This window comes from Mobula birostris, chromosome 5 (assembly GCF_030028105.1).
Source record: "Mobula birostris isolate sMobBir1 chromosome 5, sMobBir1.hap1, whole genome shotgun sequence".
NCBI classification, from domain to species: Eukaryota; Metazoa; Chordata; class Chondrichthyes; order Myliobatiformes; family Myliobatidae; genus Mobula; species Mobula birostris.
The window spans coordinates 11,226,636-11,251,649 of NC_092374.1; the positions used below are offsets into that span (position 1 = coordinate 11,226,636).

Sequence of the window (25,014 nt, forward strand, 5' to 3'; positions counted from 1 at the left end):
CCACTAAAACATTTTGCAGATCCCAGCCCAAGTCACCAGTCTGTGATGATTCGCCTGATTTACTCCCTTCTCTTGAACGGTCTTCCTAGTTGGCTCGTGATGGTCTTGCACATACCATCATTGGTGTGGCAAGTGGGGTTTTGTTTTAAGGTGATGCACTCCCTCCACCACTTATGCTGGCAAATAATAGCTTATTTATAGATCATTTTTCATACAAATTATTTAGGTGAAAATGCTTTACATAGGACTTAAAAGATGTTGGTTAAAAGCAAGGTTAAATAGATAGGTTTTGAACTGGAGTTTAAAAGTGCCAACTGAGACTGCATCCCTTATAGTTTTAGGGACTGAATTCCACGGCTTAGGAGAGCAGTTCAAATTAGCTGACCTGCCAATTATCTTTTGAGGAAGATTGATTAAATATAAGAGAATGGCTGAGAGCTTGAGCAGGATTTATAGAATGAAAATGATTCTATGATGGACTCTGGTCCCAGACCATTGAGAGCTTTAAAACAAGTTAAGAGAACTTTTTAAATCCATTCTAAACGATACAGGGAGTTAATGCAGAGTATCTGGGACGGGAGCGATATGCTCCTTCATCCTGGTTGTAGTTAAAGGTCTAGCAGCAGTGTTCTGAATGAGTTGAAGTTTTGTCATTAGATTGCTCTGGAAGACCGATTGCATTAATCTAGTCGATTTGATATAAAGTCATGAGTTAATTTTTCAGAATTGTTACATGATGGAAACAGATGTACCTTTGTAGCTGACTCAAGGTTCTCAATGCCATCCTGAAGGCTGCTCCCTCACTTTGTGGTTATAGTGCTTAGGTCCTCAGAAGTTGGTGAGGATGTTGTAAGTTTTCAAGGAAGCTTGAGTAACCTTGAATCCATTTCTGTCCATTTGGTCATTTGTTGCTGTGAGGGTGCATGGAGTTCTGCTTTGGGAATCTGATGTAAACAGTGTGGGTTGTCCATTAGAGTAGACTGTGTTATCGAGGCCTCACTGCCAGGGGATGTTGTCCCAAGTGGGGACGTTGATGTTGTTTTGCTTCTCCTGCCAAATAATTGAGTATTTTGTTTTCTGACGTCTGCAATCCACATTGTCTGCAAACTTTGTAGTGCAGACCTACATTTCTATGTGATTAATATACATTAGAAAAAGGACCGATGATCTGATAACAAACCTATGGGGGGGGGGCCTTATGTTAATTTTTATAATCTACACCTCAAAAAAAATGAAGATACCATCTTCAACACCATTTTAATATCTGCACTCTATACAGGTTGGGAATGCAATAACCTGCAAAATGCCCTCTAATTTGTTGATCTCATTGATGTAGAAATATATTGCTGTTAAATATTTTTATTTATTAAGAGATGTTGGTCACGAACAGGGATTGTGAAATTAGCTGCCAATTAACCAAGTTATCCACTTAAAGACAACATAAGATGCAACACAGAAACAGGCCCTTCCGGCTTAATGAGCCTGCACAGCCCTATTACACCCATGTAACCAATTAAGCGACTAATCCGTACGTCTTTGGGATGTAGGTGGAAACTTGAGCACCCGGAGAAAATCCACTTGGTCACGAGGAGAACATGCAAACTCCTTATAGACAGTGGCGGAATTGAAATCTGGTCGCTTGCACTGTAAAAGCATCAAAAGCATGGTGATTCAGGAAAGGAGCTTGCCTGTACTTTCACAGGGACATTTTAAGGATTGCCTGCATCTTTGAGTTGATGTAACAAAAATTGGGCTGTAGGAGAATAAAGATTAGTGTCAAGATTACTAGGAATAAAATGAGCTTTGTACTGCAGAGAAAGGAAAATGAGTAAACATTTCTGGACATTTGCCTTTCCTGTGTGAAAGCTGAGGGTCTGAACCTGTGAATGCATTCAGAGCGTTCTCAAGTTAAACATTGGTGGGATTTCACTCGTTCTGAAATCAGTTTATAATAACTTCTATTTCTGATTCAATTAGTTCATATGAATTGTATTTTTAAACATTGTTTTAACTTTGTTTTAACCTGGTGTGTGTCCTTTTAAAACATGAAGGCAAGGTGGTTTCGGGAGAGGAGGATGGACTCGAAGATGACGCAGAGACCCGGTCAGAGGTCAGCACCACCACTTTTCCAGGTACAGGTCATGGAATAATTAGTGATCCAGTTACTGAACTTCATAGGCTGTGTGACAAAGCTTTGTAGGTTACTCTCTCTCTTAAGTATTTATTTACTTATTCATTCTCTCCCCCCCCCCCCCCCCAATCGTCCTGTTCCTCCTGGTAGCAAGCCCATCACGCCACCCAATCACCCAATTAAACCCATATAACCAATGAACCTACTAACCTGGACATCGGAGGAATTCAGTTGGTTAGGACTGATGGAGAACTTCGACCCGAAACATCAGCAATTCCTCCCCCACCTCCCTTGTGGATACTGCTCAACCTTCTGACTGTTGCTCCACAGCCTTGTGACTCCAGGCAGTGCCCTGCTAAGTCTCTGTACTTCAATGCAATGCAGTGTCGTGAACTGTCATAGCATGTAGCCCACTGTTACTACATATCTCCTCACCTTACTGCCTTGATGCCGCTGGTATTTAAGGCAGTAGTGAAGGTCCTGTATCTCCGGTGGTGGTCAGGGCTTCCACCATCGTGTCAGTTGCATCCTCTCGGTTTTTACCACTGACAGTCATGCAAGTCCCAGGCGGAGACTCAGGAATACTGTCACACTCAGATATAGCAGGATTCTTCGTTGCTTTTTCTGTAGCAATTTTGTTTGACCATTCAGGGTTATTAGCCCTGAGCTGAACCCCCAAACCTGGAGGACCGATGGACCACTCTTCATCTGACCTCTACCCTTTGACCTGTTTGGCATGGGTGACCCTAGGAGAGCCAAAGCATAAAGCCCTGACTCCAGCAGACATAGCTCTCCGGGACATTGAAGCACTCAAGGCCTCCAAACTACGATGAGGTTGTGGTCCTCTTGGAGCACATCTCCATAAGGATTAACTATATTTACCATATACTTTTACATGTATTAGGAATTTGCTGTCATGTGTTGGCAACAAAAAACAACATTCAACAGTTATAAAGAATTACATAAAAATAATCCTAGAAGTTAAAGAACAAATATTGAATGAGATGTTCATAGATACATAATACCAGCATGTATTTACAATGTTTACAGTGCATTGATGGGAGTATTAGATAGTTATAAGTGGGGGGGGGGGCTAACTAGAATGGTTGATCTGATTAACTGCTTGGGATAAGAAACTTTTAAGATGGTGTGGTTTTTGTTTTAATAGACTGTTATGCTTTCCAGAGGGGAGCTTTTGCTCCTGCTTGCTAATGTGGTTGTTTTGGCATGTAATGTTAGGTTCGATGAACAGCGAAGGGACAAGCGAGGTGCCGTCATCTTCTGGTGTCTCTACCTTGGGGTCAGCAAGCCCTGTGGCTGATGCTGCAGGGCAGGACATCATCACCGAGCAACCACGCTCTCAGCACACGTTGCAGTCTGCGGAGTCCGCCGATCTCAACAGTTCAGCAGCGTCGGACCTGACTGGCCTGACAGTGGAGGGAGTGGTTGAGGAAGAGCTGAGCCGAAGTTCTAGCCAGGTCAGCACCATCCATTCCGACACCAATGCTGACCTGAACGACAGGACCAACCAGACCACGTCTCCGCTCAGTGAGAGCTCGCAGACCACCGAGGGCCCAGATTCGGCCGTGACCCCGTCGGACAGTTCAGAGCTTGTAAGTGTGCAGCATTCTGGAGGGGTATCCCACTCCTCCACCGAGGGTCCCGACATCTCTCTCAGCTCCCACCTAGAGGTCCCAGACTCGGAAGCTACCACTTTCTCTTCAGCTAGTAGCAGTGAAAAGGTTAGCTTAATCCCATTGAAATGCCATCATTAAATTTCCCTTTCCCAAATTACTTGCTTCATTTGTGGCTGGAGAGCTTCCTAGGCTTCAGCTGGTCATGAGGTGCACATGACCCAAGATGAATGCTCCTTTAAATTTTCCCCTCCTGCCTCTCTTTTTTTCCCTGGCTGCACATCCTCAGCAGCACCACCTTGCTGTGCCTGGCATATCTAATGACTCTGTTCACCCTTGTTGCATCCTGCTCTTTCTTGCTTTTTGCCTTTTCCTGCCTGTGAAGAGATGTTTGGCCACCTTACAATCCTTCCCCCCTCGACCCTGATTGAGTTCAGGTGTATGCTAAATGTGCTTTTCTATTGCAAGTCCACATTGCTTCTACCATTTGTCTGGTATGAAAGCTCTGGAAAAATTCAAATATGTACTCTAGGCATAAACGCAAGATTCTGCAGATGCTGGAAATCCAGAGCAGCGCACACAAAATGCTGGAGGAACTCGGCAGGTCAGGCTGAATAAACAGTCGACATCTCTCGCCTGGCCTGCTGAGTATTTCTAAGCATTACAGAAACTGTTCTTGCTCTGTGTTTGTAGATACTTAGTAATTAATTTTAAGTCATGCTACAAGATGGATTTAATTTAGTGTATATATTGATAAATTATGCAAGGAAGGGATGCTAACTCTTGACTATGCCACTTAGTATGCTGCTGTTTTAGGATTGGACTCGAACGTATGAGCTGCTTTCTTCCCTTGCCTTTTACCCAAGTTTAGATCTTTCCAAATTTAACCATTCTTGTAGCTATCTATTTCCTGCCCTATGGTAATGTTTGCCTCTATTATTGCCAGAAACTACGGTTTATTAATGCCTTTTGTCTATATACAATCTCTGTATGCTGGCTCTGTTATCACTAATATCTTGTTATGTTGAAAGCAAAATCAATTACAAAGCTTAAATTTTAACAGAAGTTCAATTGTCAAACCATTTCTCAGTGCTGGAAGGGCTGCACATAGGAGTCAACAATTGTATCTAACCATCGGATTGAACTGTCATGAGACTAGTTGGTGAATTCTTCAAACAGGTTTTGAGCATTTGCTCAGAGTTAAGACATGCATCATTATTGGGTAGAAGGTAACCTGGTAGATCTCCATTTGCATGTGCCCAGGATTTTTGTTTTCAGTTCTTGACGCCTCATGAATGCAGAAATTGCCGGAACTGCTCAGCAAGTTGAGCAGCATCTTTTGGGAGAGAACCAGATAATGTTCAAGTAGAAGATACAAAAAATCACAATTATAATAGATAACACAGGCCTAAAGGGAAAAGGAACTTCATAGAATCCCTTTCAGTGGCGAGGGGGTAGGAGAAGGAGGATAAAATTACCAGTCAAGCTAATGGAGTTGAAGGCCAACAAGTCTCTTGACTTGATGGTCGGGATCCTACAAAACTGGAGGAAGGGGATGTTTTGATAGTTTTTCTCTTCTTTTACTACTATTTAAGCTCATTACCCCTACTTGGACTTAGGCTGCTGACAGTTGCTCGCCAGTATCCTCTATCCTGGGTCAGTCTTTTTATGTGGTCTCAAAGTGTAGCTCATCTTCTTGATGTATCCTTCCTCTCCCAGGGATGAGCTCTTTGGAGTTTCTGTTGTCATTTCTGTAGCACTGGGTTTTTACAGGGTGTGGTTGTTATCCCCATAGCCAACCCGCCTCCTTTCGGAGCCATGCTTGGGACTGTCCATGGTAGAGTTACATGTTGACAGTGATATACTAAAACTCACTGGATTCTGGTGAAACTGCACACTCTTCAGGAAAGGAGACAAGAAGTTGGATGTTGTACCCGTTAGCCTCACATTTGTTATTGGGTTGAAATGCTGGAATCCATTATTAAGGAGCTAACAGACAAAAACATTTTATAAAAGATGAGGCAGCCAAGCAGAGTCAACAAGGTTTTATGAAAGGGAATTGGAATATGATAAATCTGCTGGAGTGTTTTGAGGAGGTGACAGGGTGGATAAACAGAAAGGAGTAGATGTAATATATTTGGATTTCCAGGAGGCATTTGGTCAGATGCGACACAAAGATATTGCATAAGATAAGTGGATGTGGTTGGGTATCATATCAACACGGATAAAGGAAATAGGAAAAGAAGTGGATAGGTTAGTGACCAGAAGTTGTTCCACAGGGATTCATGACAATATCTCACTTTTGCACTTTTTTGTAACTTTCAGTAATCATTCTGCACTGTACTGCTGCCACAAACCAACTAATTTCATGGCAAGTTGGTGATAATAAATCTGATTTATAATCTATATGAATGATTTGGATGAAATGATTGAGTAATCTGTAGGCTGTGAGCAAGTTGTATGGAGGGCACAAAGAACTTGCAGAGGAATATGGACAGGTGAACTCCTTGGAAAGAAGTTGGCAGATGTAATATAAAGTGGTAGAGTGTGAAGGAAGAATGAAATAGCTAATTAGTACTGACACAGTCCCTTTGGCCCATCTAGTTAGTGCTGAACTGTTATTCCGCCTGGTCCTATCAATCTGCACCTGGCCTACAGCCCTCCATACTCCGCTCATCCATGTACTTATCCAATTTCTCTTCCGCTGGCTGCACTTTCCACACTGTCACTGCGCTGAATGAAGAAGCCCCCCCCCCCCAAGCAGGGTCCCGTTAAATATTTCACCTTTCACCCTTAACCTATGAACCTCTAGCTCTATTGTCATTCAACCTCAGTGGTAAAAGCCTGAATGAATGCATTTACTCTTCCATACTCATCAAATCTCCCCTCATTCTCCTACACTTCTTGGGCTGAATGGCCTAATTCTGCTCCTATGTCTTATAGACTCCAAGGAATAAAATCCTACCCTACTCAACCTTTCCCTATATCTCAGGTCCTCAAGTCCTGGCAACACCCTGTACTCTTTCACTCCTGAATTCCATTCTTCCAGAAATTTGGATGTCAAGACACACGGTGTCTCACCCAACTGGCCACACTCTGAAGGAGACTCGTGGGGTGAAACAAAATGGGTCAAATTGCCAAAAGCACCATGAGTCCTTCAAATGGTTTGAGAATGGTTACTGAAAATCCTTGTTTAAACCAGGTACTCGATGGAGCAGAGAGCCAGTATTCAGCAATGCAGATTGGCCAACTTCAAGATGAGGAGGAGGATACCTTAAACACCACAGGAGAAGTAACAATAGACGGTTTCAGTACTTCTACTCTAGGTATGTTTACAAGTCCTATTAAAGTAGCTTGGGTTGTTGGTGATGGGATGTGCTACGGTTCAATGTTGACTTTCATGAACTGCTTCTAAACATTTTGAAATGATACATTGCTGTTTATACAAATGCCAATTCTGTTAAATATTGTTGATCCTACAAATCAACCTTTGTAACATTTGTATCAATTAATATCATGTCTTTATCATGTGCTAACTCCTTGTTTTATGACCATGTTGAATGAATTATTCAGCTATTGTTTTTGAGAGCAAATAGTCGCCTGAGACTAAAAATGATTTTACATCAGTAGATGGAAACATGGACTGTAATTATAAAATAGTCACTAACATGATTAGTAGGGAAATCAAGAGAAACATCTTTGCCCGATAAGTTGTTAGTAATTGGAAATTGCCTCTGTAAGGAGGAACTAACAGGAGACAAGATAGCAGATGGTATGAAGGGATGGATAGATATTTTGATGGGATTAAATGAACAAAGGCATAGAAAAGACCTTTGTGTTGAATTGATAATTTGAATCAAATGGCCAGCTTTGTACTAGATAACTCTAAAATCATCAGACAGATTGGAAACCATATTTTTAATTATTGCATTTTCATGACTATTCTTAGGATGCTAGATTTGGCTAGTTGGTGTGAGTTTGAGTTCCACTGCTAACGCTTGGCTCCATATGCATATTCCTTTATTAAATGAATTAAGGGATATCGACTTGGTGCAGGGAAATGACACCGGGGTAAAAAATTTTATTGAATAGTAAAGTGGGTTCAAATGATAAATGGCCTACTTCTGTTTATATGGAACAGAGTGAAATATTCATGATCGAAAGACATGAAGCCAGAACTGGTTAGAAAATTCTAACACATGTAAAGAATGCTTGCAGAGGCAGCTTGCTTGAACGTCAGCATTATTCCTTTGCTGATAAAGTAAATCTATTACAGCAAAACTTATATAAAAAGCCATTATCAAATTGCTTTGATTTGAACTTGGAAATCTCTGCCCAATTAGCATGTCAACTCAAGTAGGAGCACAGTGGCATGGCTTGATACAGAAAGGGTCTTCAGCAAAGAACTACCTGCAGTATTATATAATTGGCACTGAACTGAGAGATGGCAGCTGACATGGAATTTGAAGGATTGTCACCTGACGCACCTCCTGCTGTTTTTGAAGTTCAGACTGTGCAGTGGGATTTTGTGATATATTTTAGCTCATTGCTAAGAAAAGGAATATTGTCTGATTTCTCACGAGTATTTGATTGATGGTGTGACTGATTTGGGAGAAGGTACAAATGTTAGCCATTTGACAAGGTTCCACATGGTAGGCTTATTCAGAAAGTCAGAAGGCATGGGATCCAGGGAAGTTTGGCCAGGTGGATTCAGAATTGGCTTGCCTGCAGAAGGCAGAGGGTGGTGGTGGAGGGAGTACATTCAGATTGGAGGATTGTGACTAGTGGTGTCCCACAAGGATCTGTTCTGGGACCTCTACTTTTCGTGATTTTTATTAACAACCTGGATGTGGGGGTAGAAGGGTGGGTTGGCAAGTTTGCAGACGACACAAAGGTTGGTGGTATGTAGATAGTGTAGGGGATTGTCGAAGATTGCAGAGAGACATCGATAGGATGCAGAAGTGGGCTGAGAAGTGGCAGATGGAGTTCAACCCGGAGAAGTGTGAGGTGGTACACTTTGGAAGAACAAACTCCAAGGCAGAGTACAAAGTAAATGGCAGGATACTTGGTAGTGTGGAGGAGCAGAGGGGTCTGGGGGTACATGTTCACAGATCCCTGGAAGTTGCTTCACAGGTAGATAGGGTAGTTAAGAAAGCTTATGGGGTGTTAGCTTTCATAAGTCGAGAGATAGAGTTTAAGAGTCGCGATGTAATGATGCAGCTCATAAAACTCTGGTTAGGCCACACTTGGAGTACTGTGTCCAGTTCTGGTCGCCTTACTATAGGAAGGATGTGGAAGCATTGGAAAGGGTACAGAGCAGATTGACCAGGATGCTGCCTGGTTTAGGGAGTATGGATTATGATCAGAGATTAAGGGAGCTAGGGCTTTACTCTTTGGAGAGAAGGAGGATGAAAGGAGACATGATAGAGGTGTACAAGATATTAAGAGGAATAGATAGAGTGGATAGCCAGTGCCTCTTCCCCAGGGCACCACTGCTCAATACAAAAGGACATGGCTTAAGGTAAAGGATGGGAAGTTCAAGGGGGCTATTAGAGGAAAGTTTTTTACTCAGAGTGGTTGGTGCGTAGAATGCACTGCCTGAGTCAGTGGTGGAGGCATGTACACTAGTGCAGTTTAAGAGACTACTAGACAGGTATGTGGAGGAATTTAAGGTGGGGGGGGGGTTATATGGGAGGCAGGGTTTGAGGGTCGGCACAACATTGTGGGCTGAAGGGCCTGTAATGTGCTGTATTATTCTGTGCTCCATGTTATACAATGCCTACAAAAAGTATTCACCCCCCCCGCCCCCCCCCCCCGGAAGATTTCATGTTTTATTGCTTCACAATATTAAATCACGGTGGATATAATTTGGCTTTTTTTGGACACTGCTCAAAAAGAAAGACTCTTTCATGTCTAAGTGAAAACAAATCTCTACCAAGTGATCTAAATTAATTATAAATATAAAACCCAAAATAATTTATTGCATTAAGTATTCACCCCCCCCCCCCTTTTAATGTGACATGCCAAATCATCATCGGTGCAGCCAATGGGTTTTGGAAATCACATAATTAAATGGAGATCAAGGTGTTTCACTTTATTGTAGTAAAAAATGCACCTGTATCTGGAAGGTCCAATTGCTGGTGAGTCAGTATCCTGGCAAAAACTACACCATGAAGACAAAAGAACGCTCCAAGCAACTCTCTGTAAAGGTTATTGCAAAAGCACAAGTAAGGAGATGGATACAAGAAAACTTCCAAGTCACTGAATATCCCTTGGAGAACAGTTAAGTCAATCATCGTGAAATGGAAAGAGTATGGCACTGCTGTAAATCTGCCTTGAGCAGACTGTCACCAAAAACTGAGTGACAGTACATGAAGGGGACTAGTGAGGGAGGCCACCAGATGTATGTCAATTCTGGAGGAGTTACAAGCTTTAGTGACTGAGATGGGAGAGACGGCATATGTAGTGACAGTTGCCCGGGAGCTTCACTAGTCGCAGCTTTATTGGAGAGTGGCAAAGAGAAAGCCACAGTTGAAAAATAAACTCACATGAAATCTTGGCTGGAGTTTGCCAGAAGGCTGTGGGAGACTCTGAAGTCAGCTGGAAGGAGGTTCTATGGTCTGGTGAAACCAAAATTCAGCTTTTTGGCATCAGTCTAAATGCTATGTTTGGCGTAAGCCAAACACCACCTATCTTCAAAAACACACCGTCCTGACCATGAAGAATGGTGGCGGCTGCATCATGCTGTGGGGATGCTTCACTGCAGCAGGCCCTGGAAGGCTTGTGAAGGTAGAGGGTAAAACGAATGCAGCAAAATACAGGGAAATCCTGGAGGAAAACCTGATGCAGTCTACAAGAGAACTGCGACTTGGAGAAGACTTGTTTTGTAGCATGACAATGATTCCAAGCATAAAACCAAAGCTAAAAGTTAAAGTCCGAGAGTGGCCAAGTCAGAGTCCAGACCTCAATCCAATTGAGAATTTGTGGCTGGACTCGAAAAGGGCTGTTCACTCATGATCTCCATGCAGTCTGACAGAGCTTGAGCTCTGAAGAAGAAGAAAAGAAGAATGGAGAAAAATTGCAGAGTAAGACCTATGCACACTGACTCAAAGCTATAACTACTGCCAAAGGTGCATCTACTACATACTGACTTGAAGGCGGTGAGTAATTAGACAATCAATTATCTTGTGTTTAATAATTGCAATAATTTTAGAGCAATTTGTAGAAGTTTGTTTTCACTTTGACACGAAGGAGTCTTTTCTGTTGATCAGTGTTAAAAAAAACAAATCCACTGTGATTCAATGTTGTAAAACAATAAAACATAAAAGCTTCAAAGAGGTTGAATTTTTTTATATAGGCACTGTAGTTTGAGGATTATTTGCTCATGAGGTTAGAGACCTTGCATTATCAATGGAAGTGATGTAATGGAAAATTGGGAAGTCAGATTTATGTGAAGAAGACAGCTTTAGCCTTAAATTAGGAAATATAGGTCCAGGCACAAATATGGTTCTGAAAATGACAGAAGTAGGATTGTGACAGTTACTCGGATTGACTGGTGTGACTAATCGTGTCCCATAAAGACCTGTGTAAGGATTTAAGTTATTTGAATAATATCCACTTAGTGTATTGTTTTTTTTAAAACTGAGGCAGTACGGTAGCATAGTACTGCTTTACAGTACCATTGACCTGAGTTCAATTCCCACTGCTGCCTGTACAGAGTTTGTACGTCCTCCCAGTGGCCACGTGGATGTCCTCCGGGTACTCCGGTTTTCCCCCGCGGTCCAAAAGACGTACTGGTTGGTAGGTTTATTGGTCATTGTAAATTATCCTGAGATTAGGCCAGGATTAAATCAGGGGATTGCTGGGCAGTGTGGCTCAAAGGCTGGAAGGACCTATTCGTCATTGTTTCTTAATAAATAAATAAACCTGATTAGTGGGGTTGACAGAAATGTTAAAGTGTAAAAGAGCATTAATGAAGTGAGAAATTCAGAATAGGCAAGAGTGAAATAATTTGTGGATTTCAGCCAAACAGTTGAAATGCTTGTGAGTCATTCAGTGTACTTGAATGCTTTGTCCTAAATTGCCGCAATTGCTAGGTCAGGTTGTGGACATCAACCAAGTTTTATTGATTCAAAGATTCAAAGTACATTTATTATCAAAGAATGTATAAATTATACGACTCTGAGATTTGTTTGCTTACAGATAGCCACAAAGCAAGAAACCCAAAAGAACCCAGTTAAAGGGGAAAAACAATTGAATTTTGGTAATTAAAATTATTAGGGATGTGAGACAAATCCAGGCGTGTAGCACAGGATCACAAATCATTCTTAGCCACTCAATGATCAAAAAAAGACTTCACAAACTGAATAAATTCCTTCTATTCAAATATCTTTGAATTAGAAGAGTTCAGTGTGAAAAGTTGTGATAATGGCTTAAAACTTAGAGTTTTGACATTTTGGCAACATGCAGATTGTATCCCAGTGATACGTGAATTATTTAGAGCAGTTGTATGTTTACTGTAGCATACATCATGCCGAGAGGGCTAGAGCTGAATCTTTTATTCTTGTTGACCCTGTCTTTTTCTATCCTTATTTCATCTGCATTCCTGTCCATGAAGTGATAGGTAATGTCTCAACTTTGTCCAAGCTGTTTAGTGCAGCTTGGTGGCAGAGGGAAAACTAAAATTAGTTTGGCCTCTCTAGCAGGTTAATTGGACTTGGTAAAATGGCTCATGTTTGTGAGTGAAAGAATCTGGATGGGGGTGGGGAGGAAACAGAAATTGATGGAATGTGGAAAAGAAAATGAGATTAGTATAGCATTAGTTTAAATGGGTGCCTAATGAACAACAAGGGCTCAGTGAGCAGGTTCAAGGTCATCGGGAACACCAGTCCCCTCCAACCATAAACTGTTTGGCAAATGCTACCGCAGCATAAAAGCCAAGACCAGCAAACAGGCTATGGCACGGTTTCTTTCTACAAGCCATTAGACTTATAAATTCACATGTCTGTAATTTGCAACGGAGTTGTAATGCAAAGATTTTCACGCCCTCATGTGTGGGATAGACGTAAGATTTAAATAATTTCAAATTCAACTGAAATCCGCTAGCCTTAATGAATTAATGGAGCAGTTTGTATTTCTTATTTGTGCATGTTTCATTGAGTTTACAAGACCAGGGACAACAGACATTTTTTCTGTTTTATAGCAGCAATACAGTGCAAGACATAAAATATATTATAAATTACAATAAAATCAAAGTTTAAAGTAAATTTATTATCGATGTACAAATACTGTATGTCACCATATACTACCTTGAGATTCATTTTATTGCAGCCATTTACAGGAAAATAAAGAAGTACAACAGAGTTTATGAAAACTATAGATAACAGAGACTGACAAACATCCGATATGCAAAAGAGGACAAATTGTGCCAATAATAAATTTAAAAAAGTAAATAAATAATTTTGAGATAACAAGTAAATAAATAATACTGAGGATTCAATTGCAGAGGGAGGTATAGAGGCCCATGATTTGAAGTTTGTTTATTAGTACTGAGAAATGACAATGTTGAACGCTAAGTTGTAATCAGCAAACAGCAGCCTGACGTAGGTGTTGCTGTTGTCTAGATGGTTGAAAAGCGAGTGGAGAGCAAGTAAGATTGCTTCCACTGTAGACCTATTGTGGTAGTATTCAAATTGCAGTGGGTCTAGGCCCTCATTCAGGCAGGAGTTGATTCTAGCCGTGATCAACCTCTCAATGACAAGCTCTCTGAGTACCTTGGGGAAGATGGCTGATGTAATTCAAGGAAGAACATGGGATTTGAATAGTTCCATGTGATCTTCAACATATACCAGCATAAGCAAGGACATCTTCTGTCTAATACTTGATTTACCATTCGGCACTACTGTAGCATATCAGTTAGCGCGATGGCATTACAGCTCGGGCTGTTGGAGTTCAGAGTTCAATTCTGACGTCATCTGTAAGGAGACAGTACGTCCTTCCTGTGGAATGCTTGGATTTCCTCTGGGTGCCCTGGTTTCCTCCCACTGTCCTTCCTGTGGGATGCTTGGGTTTCCCCAGGGTGCTCTGGTTTCCTCCCACTGTCGTTCCTGTGGAATGCTTGGATTTCTTCTGGGTACCCTGGTTTCCTCCCACTCTCCTTCCTGTGGAACGCTTGGATTTCCCCAGGGTGCTCTGGTTTCCTCCCACTGTCCATCCTGTGGAATGCTTGGATTTTCCCAGGGTGCTCTGGTCTCCTCCCACTATCCTTCCTGTGGAATGTTTGGATTTTCCCCGGGTGCTTTCGTTTCCTCCCACTGTCCTTCCTGTGGAATGCTTGTGTAACGCTCAGTTATCTTGGCTTGTATATGTCTAGGGGAAATCTTGCCCAGCACCTGCCTGAATGCTTCCCACTGAGTCAGTTGCTGCACCACTGCCGCCCAAATCAATCCCAAACATCAATCATCAGCCAGCACACACAGTATATTTTACCAAGTACACTTTATAGATATTACTAAGTCTATGAAATTAATATAAATTCGATACAGAAAAAGAAGTAATGGAAAAGAAAAAGGCGCCAGATTTATCAAAGTCCAAGTTCTTCGTGCACAACCGTTGGAGCTCAATAAATTCCTGACGACCACTCGGATCCTGTCGACTCACAGCTCGGGACCACCCGGAGTGATCGACCGGAGCCTTTTGCACGTCCGCCGTCCTCCTCATCTGTCCTCCTACTCCCCGCCAAAAACTCCCGTTCCCAGTCATATGATACAGCATTATCACCCGAGAAAAACGATAACATGAATACCCATTGGCTAATAGCACCCTGCTATCTGTATTAACCCAAGCAAATGTCTAGCTGAGACTTTCTCAGCATTTAGCATAACAAAGAAGCATTCCCCAGTATAACATAACAAAGAAGCCATTTTAAATTTAACATACAAAAGAAAACCCCGTACACTTGGATTTCCTCCAGGTGCTCTGGTCTCCTTCCACTGTCCTTCCTGTGGTATGCTTGGATTTTCCTCCCACTGTCCTTCCTGTGGAATGCTTGGATTTTCCTCCACTGTCCTTCCTGTGGAATGCTTGGATTTTCCTCCCACTGTCCTTCCTGTGGAATGCTTGGATTTTCCTCCCACTGTCCTTCCTGTGGAATGCTTGGATTTTCCTCCACTATCCTTCCTATGGAATGCTTGGATTTTCCTTCCACTGTCCTTCCTGTGGAATGCTTGGATTTTCCCCGGGTGCTCTGGTTTCCTCCCACTGTCCTTCCTGTGGAATGCTTGAATTTTCCCCGGGTGCTCTGGTTTCCTCCCACTGTCCTCCCTGTGGAATGCTTGGATTTTCTTCCACTGTCCTTCCTGTGGAATGCTTGGATTTTCCTCCCACTGTCCTTCCTGAGGAATGCTTGGATTTTCCCCGGGTGCTCTGGTTTCCTCCCACTGTCCTTCCTGTGGAATGCTTGAATTTTCCCTGGGTGCTCTGGTTTCCTCCCACTGTCCTTCCTGTGGAATGCTTGGATTTTCCTCCCACTGTCCTTCCTGTGGAATGCTTGGATTTTCCTCCCACTGTCCTTCCTGTGGAATGCTTGGATTTTCCTCCCACTGTCCTTCCTGTGGGATGCTTGGATTTTCCTCCCACTGTCCTTCCTGTGGAATGCTTGGATTTTCTTCCCACTGTCCTTCCTGAGGAATGCTTGGATTTTCCTCAGGTGCTCTGGTTTCCTCCCACTGTCCTTCCTGTGGAATGCTTGGATTTTCCTCGGGTGCTCTGGTTTCCTCCCACTGTCCTTCCTGTGGAATGCTTGGATTTTCCTCCACTGTCCTTCCTGTGGAATGCTTGGATTTTCCTCCCACTGTCCTTCCTGTGGAATGCTTGGATTTTCCTCCACTGTCCTTCCTGTGGAACGCTTGGATTTTCCCCGGGTGCTCTGGTTTCCTCCCACTGTCCTTCCTGTGGAATGCTTGGATTTTCCCCGGGTGCTCTGGTTTCCTCCCACTGTCCTTCCTGTGGAATGTTTGGATTTTCCTCCACTGTCCTTCCTGTGGAATGCTTGGATTTCCCCCGGGTGCTCTGGTTTCCTCCCACTGTCCTTCCTGTGGAATGCTTGGATTTTCCCCGGGTGCTCTGGTTTCCTCCCACTGTCCTTCCTGTGGAATGTTTGGATTTTCCTCCACTGTCCTTCCTGTGGAATGCTTGGATTTTCCTCCCACTGTCCTTCCTGTGGAATGCTTGGATTTTCCTCCCACTGTCCTTCCTGTGGAATGCTTGGATTTTCCTCCCACTGTCCTTCCTGTGGAATGCTTGGATTTTCCTCCACTGTCCTTCCTGTGGAATGCTTGGATTTTCCTCCCACTGTCCTTCCTGTGGAATGCTTGGATTTTCCTCCACTGTCCTTCCTGTGGAACGCTTGGATTTTCCCCGGGTGCTCTGGTTTCCTCCCACTGTCCTTCCTGTGGAATGCTTGGATTTTCCTCCCACTGTCCTTCCTGTGGAATGTTTGGATTTTCCTCCACTGTCCTTCCTGTGGAATGCTTGGATTTTCCTCCCACTGTCCTTCCTGTGGAATGCTTGGATTTTCCTCCACTGTCCTTCCTGTGGAATGCTTGGATTTTCCTCCCACTGTCCTTCCTGTGGAATGCTTGGATTTTCCTCCCACTGTCCTTCCTGTGGAATGCTTGGATTTTCCTCCCACTGTCCTTCCTGTGGAATGCTTGGATTTTCCTCCACTGTCCTTCCTGTGGAATGCTTGGATTTTCCCCGGGTGCTCTGGTTTCCTCCCACTGTCCTTCCTGTGGAATGCTTGAATTTTCCCCGGGTGCTCTGGTTTCCTCCCACTGTCCTTCCTGTGGAATGCTTGGATTTTCCTCCACTGTCCTTCCTGTGGAATGCTTGGATTTTCCCCGGGTGCTCTGGTTTCCTCCCACTGTCCTTCCTGTGGAATGCTTGGATTTTCCTCCACTGTCCTTCCTGTGGAATGCTTGGATTTTCCCCGGGTGCTCTGGTTTCCTCCCACTGTCCTTCCTGTGGAATGTTTGGATTTTCCTCCACTGTCCTTCCTGTGGAATGCTTGGATTTTCCCCGGGTGCTCTGGTTTCCTCCCACTGTCCTTCCTGTGGAATGTTTGGATTTTCCTCCACTGTCCTTCCTGTGGAATGCTTGGATTTTCCTCCCACTGTCCTTCCTGTGGAATGCTTGGATTTTCCTCCCACTGTCCTTCCTGTGGAATGCTTGGATTTTCCTCCCACTGTCCTTCCTGTGGAATGCTTGGATTTTCCTCCACTGTCCTTCCTGTGGAATGCTTGGATTTTCCTCCCACTGTCCTTCCTGTGGAATGCTTGGATTTTCCTCCACTGTCCTTCCTGTGGAACGCTTGGATTTTCCCCGGGTGCTCTGGTTTCCTCCCACTGTCCTTCCTGTGGAATGCTTGGATTTTCCTCCCACTGTCCTTCCTGTGGAATGTTTGGATTTTCCTCCACTGTCCTTCCTGTGGAATGCTTGGATTTTCCTCCCACTGTCCTTCCTGTGGAATGCTTGGATTTTCCTCCACTGTCCTTCCTGTGGAATGCTTGGATTTTCCTCCCACTGTCCTTCCTGTGGAATGCTTGGATTTTCCTCCCACTGTCCTTCCTGTGGAATGCTTGGATTTTCCTCCCACTGTCCTTCCTGTGGAATGCTTGGATTTTCCTCCACTGTCCTTCCTGTGGAATGCTTGGATTTTCCCCGGGTGCTCTGGTTTCCTCCCACTGTCCTTCCTGTGGAATGCTTGAATTTTTCCCGGGTGCTCTGGTTTCCTCCCACTGTCCTTCCTGAGGAATGCTTGGATTTTCCCCGGGTGCTTGGTTTCCTCGCACTGCCAAAAGACGTATAGGTTAATTGGTTTTTGTAAACTGCTCTGTGATTAGGCTAAGGTTAAATCAGGGGATTGCTGTGTGGCATAGCTGGAAGGGCCTATTCCGCACTGTCTCTCAATAAATAAATCAAAAATCTGTTACACATCCCACGATGCAACACACTCTTTAACCTCTGCACTGGGAGTATCATTTTGCAATATATGCTTAAGACCAGATCAAGTGTTATAAAGAACATATCCAGACTAGCTACTCTTGCTGTCTTTAGCCAGGGAGTGGCACAAGTGGACCTAGTAAATGAAGATGAACGTTTTTATTGTAGTTAAGAGCAGAGGAGAAAAATAATTTCTCTTAATCTTACAGCAGTAAACAAATCTCATTTGTTAAGTCACATGGGCCACAGTCGGCAGTCTTCTGACAGCAGTGATGATCGTTTTGTGTCGAAGGATGACTCCGTTGAGTCAGCAGATCTTGAAGCTAAGGTGAGATGTCTTTATGTTGTAATTCTTTTGCAAGCTTTTTATAGAGTAAATATGGGGTAAATGTTTCTGTTGGCAGGAGGCTACTTCACTGAATGTTGGACAAAACAGCTTTAGAAAAGGTGTCAAGGCATTAGGAGTGCTGCTTTCTTTGAATTCTGGACACTTAAATTCAATATTTTACTTGATGCAATGCTTTCAGTAGTCCAGGGTATAAGCTCTGGAGTTCCCTCCCTCAACTCTTCAGATGCTTCTTAAAACCAAGTCTTTGATTAGCATTCCTGGAATCTCCTGAGGTAGCTTGATTTGCCTTGGTTCAAATGACCTTAAGTTTTGTACAATATGTACGGATACTGAGACATGCGGAGAAGTTTAGAGGAGTTGGAGATGTGCCCTTTGGTCATGGCTGTTTAAGTATAGATTTTAATTTTCCAGTACGGAAATTAGGAAGGCTTTTCATAGGTCAGGTATGGAGAAATGATTTTCATTTGAAAGGGCTATTGATCAAAAGAAAAATGAAATCTGAACTTGCAAATGATCCAGATATTTGGTGACATTTTTTTAGTGCATTGTCATCTGGAGTACACTATCTGAAAGGGCATTAGATTGGCATTTAATAGTAAACTTCAAAAGAGAATTTCATAAATATTTAACAGATGAATTGGTAGGCAAAGGAGTGAGAAAATGGGTCTTTCTACGAGCAATGAGAGGCTTGATGAACCAGGGAAGGGGTGGCTGGGGACAGAGGTTTAAATGAAAGGATAAAGATTTACAGTGGTTCTGAGAGGCAAGTTTTTCATGAAGAGAGTGGTGGGTATATGGGATGAACTGCCAGAGGAAGCATGTACAATTACAATATTTAAAAGACATTTGGACTGGCATTGGTTTATTATTTATTCTTGTTTTGCATGCCAAAAGTAATTGTATCGGGCTACTAAAAAGAAAATTGAATGCAATGTTTAGGTATGTGGATCGGAGGGTTCAGAAGGATATGGGCCAAGGCAGGCGAACAGGTTTAGCATTGATTGATATTTTGGTCAGCATGGACTAGTTGGGCTGAAGGGCTTGTTTCTATATAGTATATTTCTGAATCTGATTATTTAGCAAGCTCACCAATGATCAGTAATGAGATTCTGGGTAGCACTGCAATATTTCCAGAGTGGGATTCTCCACGGTAACTTCCAACAAGCACCTGCCTCACTGAATGCAACCATCAGGTACAAAGATGGGCTCTTTTGATGGTTGCCTGATAGGCTTTGGATTGAATGAAGATGACCTAGGGTCTGTTTTATGTAGAGGTTAATTTACAGCATGATATTTGGAATAACTTGTCATCGTGCTTTGTTGCATGATTAACTGGAGCCCTGAAACGGTGCAAGGTAGAGGAAAAATGTCAGTAGCTTGTATGGGCACCTCTCAAACTGACAAAATCCATCATGAGGTAAATCTGCTAATTTGTGAATATATTCTCCAACAGCATTAGTGAATCTAGCTAATTTATATCAACTTTTATTAAGTTATCCACGTTCTGCTATTCAGACTTGCATAGGAATTTTAGAAAGTGTAACTTGGGTTATTTATAGCTTTGAAAACTGTCCCTTGTTTAAATGTAAGTTGATATCTTAATTAAATTTGCTTCCAGTATAAACCTTTACAATGTTCGTACTATCAAATGAACTTTAGGGCAAATGGTTTAACTATTGAAAGTGCAAATATCTGTGAATTCCAGGGTATGCCTGGACACACTCTACCCATATGTGCAATAGTTTGTATCTTTTAGGTGTGTGGTCTGCAACTTTTTATTTGCTCTTGATGATGAGACTCTCCTTCCATCTGTCAAAGTGTTAATGTTCAGCATTTCTCCTTGGCGTACACGCTATCTGTCTCAGCTCCTCCAGAGTCCAAGAGCAGTGGTTCCTAATCTGGGCTCTAAGGATCCCTTGACTAATGGTTGGGAACTCCTGTCCTAGAGTAGGGCCTTTGGACGGTTTATCTACAATGACCAAGATACTCATCCAAGCTAGGCTTGTTTGCCTGAGTTTGGCCCATTTACCTCTAAATGTTTCCTTTCATGTACCTGTCTAAATGTTTTCTTAAATATTGCTATTGTACTCGCCTCAATCGCTTTCTCTGGCAGTTCAATCCCAACATTATACATGCTTATTAAAGATGGAAAAATAAGCGTTATTTGTCACGTGCAACGAAACATACTGTATAATGTGGCGTTTGCTTCAAATCAATGAGAATTATTCTGGGCAGCCCACGAGCATTGCCATGCTGCGATGCCAACATAACGTGCCCACAACTCACTAACCCTAGCCCGTACATCTTTGAAATGTGGGAGGAAACTGGAGCACCTGGAGGAAACCCAACGTGGTCACAGGGAGAACGTCCAAACTCCTTGCAGGCAGTGGCGGGAATTGACTCCAATCTTACAGCTGACGCTAAAGAATTGCACTTCCATTTGCGGGTATCCTTTCCATAGCTGAAACGTTGGGCTCTGGAATTCCTAAGCCACTCTCAATCTCTTTTGTTCTGGTAAATTTTGTGTTTTAGAGTCATAGTAATAGAGCACTACAGCACATAACAGGCCCTTCAGCTCATCTTGTCCATGCCTAACTATTAATCTGCATAGTCCATAGAACTGCACCTGAACAATATTCCCTCCATGGCCCTCCCAACCCTGTCTATCCAAATGTCTCTTATCTTGAAATTGAACCTATATTCACCACTTCCGCTGTAGTCATTCCAAACTTTCGCCATCCTCTGAGTGAAGGTGTTCCCCTTAAACATTTCACCATCCTTAACCCATAACCTCCAGTTTTAGTCTCACCCAACCTCAGTGGAAACGGCCTGTCTTTACCCTATCGATACCCCTCATAACTTTGTTTACCTCTATCAAATCTCCTGTCAATAGTTCTATTTAATATCAGAGTTGTATACAATATACAAGCTGAAATCCTTACAATGCTCATTCTCTAGAGCTCCAGGGAATAGAGTCCTAATCTATTCAACATTTTCCTATAATTCAGGTCCTATAACTCAGTCCCAGAAACATCCTTGTAAATTTTCTCTATACTCATTCAAGTATCTTTCCTGTTGGTAGGTGCACACGAGGCCAGGCTTGTCCTGCTGTCTCAAAAACATATTTCTGCATTCGCAGAAAAATGCAGGCGCTCATGAGATTTCTTATGTCCTGTGTTCCTATTTTTGACCAACTAAACATGCAGATTAACTGAATTATTATTGTAGATCGTTGCTGTCAGATCTGATAAAAGAATATATAAATTCCATTGAAGTTCTTCATAAACCTGTTAACTTGCAATTTTTTTCCCGGTATGATTCATCTTGGCTCATGTAAGGAACCAGTGATTCACTTTGAATTATTGAATGTGAATATAATGGAATATACTCAGAGGCTTTGGTCTTCTGCTGTAGTCCAACTACTTCAGAATTCAACATGTGCATTCGGAGACGCTCTTCTGCACACCACTGTTGTAGCGTGGTGGTTTGAGTTACTGTCACCTTCCTGTCAGCTTGAACCAGTCTGGCCATTCTCCTCTGACCTCTCTCATTAACAAGACATTTTCATCCATAAAACTGCTGCTCACTGGATTTTTTTTGTTTTTTTGCACCATTCTCTGTAAACTCTAGAAACTTGTGCACGAAAATCAGTTGTAGTTTCTGAGATTCTCCAACCACCCCTTCTGGCACCAGCAATCATTCCATGATCAAAGTCACTTGATTACATTTCTTCCCCATTCTGATGTATGGTCTGAACAACTGAACCCCTTATCTATGTCTGCGTGCTTTTATGCATTGAGTTGTTTCCACATGATTGGCTGATTAGATATTTGCATTAACGAGTAGATGTACCTAATAAAGTGGCTACTAAGTGCAGATAGTTTTATTTGGTCATTATCATTCCCCACAAAATAGTTTTATTACAGAGGCAGATTTGAGGGGTTTATTACAATTGCACAGACTGCAATTTCTTGAGGCTTGAATCTAAACCTTCCATAGATTTTGTAGCAGAGTCGATTCTGCTAAGCTGTAGAAAGTAATGAACTTATCAACTATCCATTTTATAACAAGTTGGATGTGTTTTTTTTTATAAATGAATAAAACATAATGGGCTAATAGTGGCTCGAGTTTCCATAAATTTGCCTTTGTTAATTTGTTTTTCTGTTTGGCATTGATTCTGTGTATAAATGAGGCACAATAAGGTTTTTTTTATCTGCCAAAATGTGATGAATTATTAACTGCTCATTGGACTTTAAGATGTAGTAACAGGACTCTGTAAAACATTAGACTGGTAAATGTTGGGAGTGGGTTTATGCATGTTTTCACAAGGTATGAATTGTACTGATATTGAGAGCACGAAGCCGATTTACTTATACTCTTGGGCAAAGTTTAGCTTACAAAGATTTGATTTATAGATAGAAATATCAGAAGATTCTGCCTTGATCAAAAATTGTGAGTACATAGAATTGGGCTATATTTTGATGATTGGATGTCACGCCAGTAGGCACAGACTCATTAAATATTAAGAGCTTTACAACTGAGAGCGGAAAACTGCACGTTACACCACAGGCATTTAGGGCAGCATCTATGGGGGTGTTCAGGGCTCCCTTCATCATGTCAGTAGTTTCCTTTCGGTTTTCGCTACTGTCAGTCATGCAAGTCCTGGGTGGAGACTCAGGAATACTGTCGCACTCAGATATAGAAGGATTCTTCATTGCTATTTCTGTAACAATTTTGTTTCACCAATTGGGGTTGTTAGCCCTGAGCTGAACCATGAACACCGGTGGACCACTCTTAGTCTGACCTCTACCCTTTGACCTGTTTGGCAAGGGTGACCTGACCAAGAGCCAAAATGTAAAGCCCTGACTCCAGCTAACATAGCTCTCTGGGTCATTGAGGCACACTGGCCTCCAAACCACAAGGTTGTGGTCCTCTTGGAGGGAGAATAGGAAAAGCTTATTTATAATGAGGCACAGTTACACAGTGGACTACCATAGAAAATGATTACAACTGTGATGGTCAACATTAGGACCATGAGACATGGGAGCAGAATTGGAGCATTTGGTCCATCGAGTCTGCTCCACCATTCCATCATCTGATTTATTTTTCCCCTCAACCCATTTCCTGTCTTCTCCCTGTAACCTTTGATGTCCTCACCAATCAAGAACCTATCAACCTCCACTTTAAATATATCCAGTGACTTCACAGCCGTCTATGGCAAGGAATTCAATCGAGGTTGTTGGAACAAGAACAGGCATAATAGCCCTCAAGGCTTGCCATTCAATAAGGTCATGTGCTTAGTCTTCTGTCTCATTCAGTTTCATGTTCGCTTCTCACGTTGCTAATTGTTCAGAGAAATTTATGATGAAGGTGGGTTGACCTCTAGCATCTTAATTTAAAGATGGGCAAAATAGTCATAGTCATACTTCACTGATCCCGGGGGAAATTGGTTTTCATTACAGTTGCACCATAAATAATAAATAGTAATAGAACCATAAATAGTTAAATAGTAACATGTAAATTATGCCAGTAAATTATGAAATAAGTCCAGGACCAGCCTATTGGCTCAGGGTGTCTGACCCTCCAAGGGAGGAGTTGTAAAGTTTGATGGCCACAGGCAGGAATATCTTCCTACGATGCTCTGTGCTGCATCTCAGTGGAATGAGTCTCTGGCTGAATGTACTCCTGTGCCCATCCAATACATTATGTAGTGGAAGGGAGACATTGACCAAGATGGCATGCAACTTGGACAGCATCCTCTTTTCAGACACCACCGTCAGAGAGTCCAGTTCCATCCCCATAACATCACTGGCCTTACGAATGAGTTTGTTGATTCTGTTGGTGTCTGCTACCCTCAGCCTGCTGCCCCAGCACACAACAGCAAACATGATTGCACTGGCCACCACAGACTGAGCTAACGTTGCCATTGATGCTTTTATCCTTGGAATGATTAGATAGAGTAAATGTGGAGAGGATGTTTCTAGTCGTGGGAGAATCTAGGACTAGATGGCACAGCCTCAAAATACCAAGTCGTCTCATGAGAGCAGAGATGAGCAATTCCTTTAGCCAGAGGTTAGTGAATCTGTGGAATTCATTGCCACAGATGGCTGTGGAGGCCAGTTATTGGGAACATGTAGATACAGAGGTTGATAAGTTTTCGATTAGGGTGTCAAAGGCTACAGGGAGAAGGCAGAAAAATGGGGTTGAGAGGATAAATAAATTAATCATGATGGAATGACATAGCACACTCAATGGGACAAGTGACCTAATTCTGCTCCAATGTCTTATGGTCTTAGCCCAATGATGAATTAAAGTACAGCACAAAACTGCCAGAGTAACTCAGCAGACCAGGCAGCATCCATGGGGGGAAATAAACAGGCGATGTTTTGGTTGAGATCCCGCATTTGGATTTTCTTGCTCCTGGTTCGGCATCTGCAGTTTCTTGTGCCTCTAACGAATAAAGTATAATGGTTACAAATGGGAGTAGCAGAAATGTAGTGTGAAATTGTTACCTGAGAAGTCAGTATTGTGCTTAATAGGAAGATAAGGTGTTCATTTCATTTCCATTGTGATTCTTTGGAGCAGAATAAAAGACTGAGAATGTAGTGGCATGGATGGAGATTCCAAACTACGCTTTGGTGTCACAACTATGCACCGAGTCATCCACACAGTCATTTCGTCTCCCCACAATTTTGAGCAGAAGGTGCTGTCAATACCAAATATATTATTTTGAAAATATTCCTCATATTGACAGCTACTGAAGAAAAAAAATATATATATTCATAACAAATTTTGAAGTACATGGGGCAAGGTGTTTTAAGGTCCAGTTTGGATTCGTTAGCAATTGTTTAGAATTGTTTGCAGTTGATATCTTGGTTGGAACAGTTAAGTGAATAACC

At 42.4% G+C, this 25,014-nt stretch overlaps 1 protein-coding gene across 2 annotated transcripts in view; it reads left to right on the top strand.

The window, feature by feature from the left end:
- The window catches only part of htt (huntingtin), a 223,446-nt gene that overhangs the window by 46,626 nt on the left and 151,806 nt on the right, over window positions 1-25,014 (top strand). Inside the window, exons 8-11 of one of the 2 annotated variants that reach the window (XM_072257615.1) lie at window positions 2,052-2,132; window positions 3,371-3,873; window positions 6,968-7,091; window positions 17,976-18,094. In XM_072257615.1, coding sequence (XP_072113716.1) covers window positions 2,052-2,132; window positions 3,371-3,873; window positions 6,968-7,091; window positions 17,976-18,094 — 827 coding nt within the window. The remainder of the gene's footprint in view (window positions 1-2,051; window positions 2,133-3,370; window positions 3,874-6,967; window positions 7,092-17,975; window positions 18,095-25,014) is intronic. The other variant, XM_072257617.1, reaches the window with a different exon arrangement.